The sequence below is a fragment of the Colobus angolensis genome, unplaced genomic scaffold (genome assembly GCF_000951035.1).
Source record: "Colobus angolensis palliatus isolate OR3802 unplaced genomic scaffold, Cang.pa_1.0 Scaffold77, whole genome shotgun sequence".
NCBI classification, from domain to species: Eukaryota; Metazoa; Chordata; class Mammalia; order Primates; family Cercopithecidae; genus Colobus; species Colobus angolensis.
This window is the reverse complement of record NW_012121487.1, coordinates 484,145-489,012: the sequence shown is the minus strand read 5'-3', so window position 1 is coordinate 489,012 and position 4,868 is coordinate 484,145. Positions and strand designations below refer to the sequence as shown.

At 49.3% G+C, this 4,868-nt stretch overlaps 1 protein-coding gene and 1 pseudogene across 2 annotated transcripts in view; both read right to left on the bottom strand.

The window, feature by feature from the left end:
• INTS3 (integrator complex subunit 3) overlaps nucleotides 1-3,566 on the bottom strand; it is a 46,604-nt gene extending 43,038 nt beyond the window's left edge. The window contains exons 1-2 of one of the 2 annotated variants that reach the window (XM_011928160.1): nucleotides 3,411-3,549; nucleotides 2,839-3,073 (exon numbers count right to left, since the gene is read on the bottom strand). In XM_011928160.1, coding sequence (XP_011783550.1) covers nucleotides 2,839-2,991 — 153 coding nt within the window. In that variant the 5' untranslated portion in view covers nucleotides 2,992-3,073; nucleotides 3,411-3,549. Of the gene's footprint in view, nucleotides 1-2,838 lie in introns of both variants that reach the window. The other variant, XM_011928159.1, reaches the window with a different exon arrangement.
• Nucleotides 3,567-3,617: 51 nt separating this feature from the next.
• LOC105502114 overlaps nucleotides 3,618-4,868 on the bottom strand; it is a 12,631-nt pseudogene continuing 11,380 nt past the window's right edge.

Below are 4,868 nucleotides of genomic sequence, written 5' to 3'. Positions count from 1 at the left end.
CTCCAGCCTGGGTGACAGAACGAGACTCGTCTCAAAAAAAAAAAAAAGAGGATGCTCTGACTTCTTGGGCCTCCTGCTTTCAGCCTGATTTAAAAGTGATTGGTCCCTCTTTGGCAGAAGAAAAACCAGGAGCTACCAAGGCTCATGATATTAGGAACTACATGTTCTAAACTCCTTCAATCTCTGGCACTATTTTTATCTCATTCCCTCCCCCAAATTGGGATGGGAATGGGCAAGAAGACTTCCGCCTTCAAAGGGGAAAAACAGGGCCAAAGAGAAGAAAGGATACACCAACTGTTCCCTAGGGTAGAAGAGTTAAGAGTTCCTGCCTGGAATGCTCTTGACCAGTGCTTCCTACTCCAAATCTCTAAAGGTCTTTCCTAATCACATCCAATTATAATGACCCCAGTCTCTTCACTACTCTAACCAGTTTTTTTGTTTGTTGTTTTTGTTTTTTTACCTTCCTTGTGGGGGTGTTAACTCAAACTGTTAGATGATAAGCTTTGAAAGGCAGAACTTGGATGTCCTCCATCCTGTTTTCCTATCAGACCCAGCACATAGTAAGCATACATGGTCAGGAAACTACCTCTGTGTTCCTGGGCAATAGGTAGGTCTGTGATGGAAAATAACCAAGCCAGAACAAGCAGAGGTCAGTTGATCAACACCAAGTTTTCATAACTTCGGTGTGCAGAGATCTGTGGGGAGACCCAAAGGAAGAAGCCAGTAAGTCCTGCCCTTAGAGACCCTCTGGTCTAGTGGGGATAACCGAACCACACACATAGGGAAAAAAAATAGTGTGGCAAGTATTGAGAGAAAATTCAAATGCAAAGGACAAACGGCAAAGAAGGGGGAACATGAAACATAGTGGAAAACATCCACATTATGGAGATCAGAAAAAAAGAAAGACCCTCCCTCCCCACTTTCCCTGGAAACAGTTGAAAAGTTCACTCTCAGTATAAAGAAAGTCAAAAAATGCATGCTTCCCCTCTTCGATGGTCCCCTCCTGCCGCATCATTTCACTCAGTAGCAAACACGTCACTGCTCAGAAGAACAGGATGCTGTACTATTCAGTGAATTGAATTAAAGCAGAGACACAATGACGCCTCTAAGAATCAGGGTGGGGATTCCAACCCCTGGGTCTTTGCCCTCCACTCAAACTGATGGAGGGATCAAAGGCAGTCCATTATTGAGTTTCTATACTTCTACAGCTCCAGTGCTAGTACACAGGGATCAAGAAATGCCTTGACAATGGATAGTGGCCATTTCTTAAAAAGCAGATAATACCAATTGCCAGGCAGTCCTAAAGTCATTCTCACTTGTTTTGGGAATACATTGTTTACATTCATAATTATATCTACCTTAGCTGATAACTACAGACAACAGAAAACAAACTTTGATTTACCTGAATACCCACAGAATTACGAGGGAAAAACATGATGGGAAGGCAGACCGCAAGTAGACATTTGCTGGTGGACCAAGCCACTTCTTCATTCACAAAGTTCATTTTTGCATATATGTTATACGATCTTGTATCTGACCCATTTTTTCAAATCTAAATTCTGAGTTTCACCTGTCTGCCTGCCCACCCTCTAATAGCTGACAAAGTTAGAAGCAGGGAAACGGCCAGTGAAGAGCCAAGGCCTGTTAATGTACTCATCCTATCCCTGGATAACCACTGAGTTGAGTATTAGGCCTTACAAACCGTTAAGCAATCAATGTCCCAGTTCTGGATCTTATATTCTTTTTTTTTTTTTTTTTTGAGACAGGGTCTCTTCGCTGTGTCGTCAGGCTGGAGTGCAGTGGCGTGATATTGGCTTACTGCAACTTCTGCCCACGGGTTCAAGCGATTCTCCTGCTTCAGTCTCCCAATAGCTGGGAATGCAGGCATGAGCCACCACGCTCATCTAATTTTTGTATTTCTAGTAGAGACGGGGTTTCACCATGTTGGCCAGGATGGTCTTGATCTCTTGACCTTGTGATCCGCCTGCCTTGTCCTCCCAAAGTGTTGGGATTACAGGCGTGAGCCACCGCGCCTGGCCTAGATCTCATATTCTTAAGTACGTATTCTCGTTTGTAGCAGTGGAAAGGTATACATGATCAACTCTGGGATGGCAGAATGAAGAAGCTGGGTAAGAGGACAGGAGGGGCAACAATCAGGACCCCTGAAGTCCTCATTCAGGTCCATTCCATTGCTTCGCTCCACCTTCTTATTCAGAAGCGATGTGTTCTCTCCTCTGTGTCTGCTATCTGGTTCTGAAGGAGAGTCCCCTAGGTACCATTCACCCCACTACTGTGGCTGATGCCACCAAACTAAACACTACTCACTTTTCTTAAGTTTTCACTCATTCTAAATGCCCAGTTAAATCACTAGCAATTGGTTGTGTCTACATGAAGTCTATGACAGCATCTAACAGGAGGGTCCAAGGTCTACTGCCTGCTCTTATCAGCCCCCCAAACATCTACACACACATACATTACATCTCAACTCAATATATTGACCTAAGTCTGAAACAGGGTTGATAGTAAAAATAGCTGTGGTGTGTATGTGGAAAGGAATATCAAAAATAAATTCGATAAATCTGGATGCTGTATCCCTTCCTTCACCAACACCCCCCACCCATTTTCATACTAGTGGCTGCTGTTACTATGACAACCTGTCCAGGAAGTTGGCCCACACTTCTTCCTTCAGGAGCAGGAAGCTGGAGCAGTGTTTGTGTTGCCTCAGAAAAAAACTTGAAAGCCTCCTCCCCCGCCCCTCCTCGTCCCCCCACCCAGTATCCGCTCCAGTATCCCTCCAAAACCCAATTTCTTAACTCCCTTCCCTCCCCCCACACCTACCTCCTCTAACTCATCCTTGGCATCCAAACTGGTTGAAAGTAGCAGCCTCCCCCCTCCTGGGGCTCCTGCTCCCGCTCCTCCTCCTCCACCTCCCGCTGCTCCCGAAGCAGCTGCTGCTGCTGCTGCTGCCCCTTTTCCCTTCTGCAACTCCATGGCTGCAGCCAGGAGATGGGAAAAGGTCAGGGAGTGGATGGATGGAAAGTCCTAGATATCGGGAACTCTGGATTGCCAGGGACTGGGGGACAGGGACACAAGTTGGGGAGGGGAGAGCAAGGGCCCCTGTCCACTCCTCTCTCCTCTCCAAAAGGCCGCGCCTGCGTTGGGGGCGAAGGCAGAGTCCTCTGGGTCCTGACTTTGGGGTGGCAGTGCTGAGGGAAAGCTGCTGGCTCCGAAGTACAGTGGGGTAAAAGCCTGTGCCCCTATGGGAAGGGTAGGAGAGGGTTCCGCCCCTGAAGAAGTGAACCCTAAGAGCGTCTGACCCTAAGAAAAGGAGGGAAAATCCTAAGTTTCTGCCTCTTTTCCCCGTTGGGGGGGAAAGAGGAGTCCTGCCCCTGAAGTAGGAGGTAGGAAACCTTCCTGGCTGATGCCCCAAGGCTTGGGAAGTGAAGCGCCTTTGGATCCGGCCCCTAGGGGGTGAGGGTGAGGCAATAAGCGCTATGGGAGGACAGGGAGGACCAGCGTCTCCCCACACCACACAGAGGCAGCCATGGTGGAAGGGCGGGGGGTGGGAAGGCGGAGGGCGAGGGCGAGGGCTAGGGCTAGGGAGGGGGAGAAATCCTCTAGGCCCGCGCCGGAAGTGAGCAGTCGCGGCCTCTGGCCTCCGCCAATAGCTGCTTCCGCGGTGGCACTGAGTCTCCAAGGGGTAGGAAGATCTCGGCGGCTGGCCTTTTCCCCGTCTGCCAATTGTGTCGAGGGAGAAGAGAGCCTGGTCTGATGGGCAACTAGCCTGCCCAATCGCTTCCCTCCTTTGCTCTCGGGTGGGGTGGGAGCGCGAGGCGATCAGGAAGGAGAGAGGCTGCGCTTGCGTGCGCTGACGCGCATGCGCGATGTCACCCTCCGGCCTCTTCTTCTAGAATTTGGGTGGGTGCAGGAACCTGGGCAGTGTTCCTGCGCAGCTTTGAGAGACACGAATCCTGCAACGAAGTGGCAGGGTTGGGGAGGCAACGGTACCCCAACCCGTAGGCAGTCACAGAGCAAATGCCGTCGGATGGTATGAAGCCAGCTCCCAGAGCTAGGAGTGCATCACACGGGCAAGTGTGTGCACTCGCACAAGTGCAATTATCAGACTTTGCAAAAAAAAGTGCATTGACCCTTACGCCGGGCGCGGTGGCTCACGCCTGTAATCCCAACACTTTGGGAGGCCGAGGCGGGCGGGTCACGAAATCAGGAGATTGAGACTATCCTGGCCAACATGGTGAAACCCCGTCTGTACTAAGAATGCAAAAATTAGCGGGGCGTGGTGGCAGGCGCCTGTAGTCCCAGTTACTTGGGAGGCTGAGGCAGGAGAATCGCTTGAACCCGGGAGGCGGAGGATCGCGCCACTGCACTCCAGCCTGGGCGACAAGAGCAGAAACTCGTCTCAAAAAAAAAAAAAAACAAAGTGTATTGATCCACTTGTTCAAAACAAGTCGTTCGAGTCGTGCCAGCACTACGTCCAGCAAAAATGTTCCAAATGATAGAACCAACTTCATTTTTGTTTTGAGTATCTGGGACTGACCCATGTCACTGAAGTCACTGTACTTTCACCCAGTTCAGAGTGTTGTGATGTGTTGCGAACCTAATGTAGCCTTGATTGTTTTGTAAGTCCATTTGTATTTCTTGGTTTTCCATTTGTGTGTCTCAGTGGCATTTTTTTTTTCAAGAGCACTTTAGGATTATTTTTCGCAGATCCAAAGACAGATCAAATTTCGCTCTTTTTTTTTTTTTTTCAAAGATGGAGTCTCACTGTTTTCACCCAGGCTGGAGTGCAATGGCGTGATCTAGGCTCACCGCAAACTCCATCTCCCGGGTTCAAGCGATTCCCCTGCCTC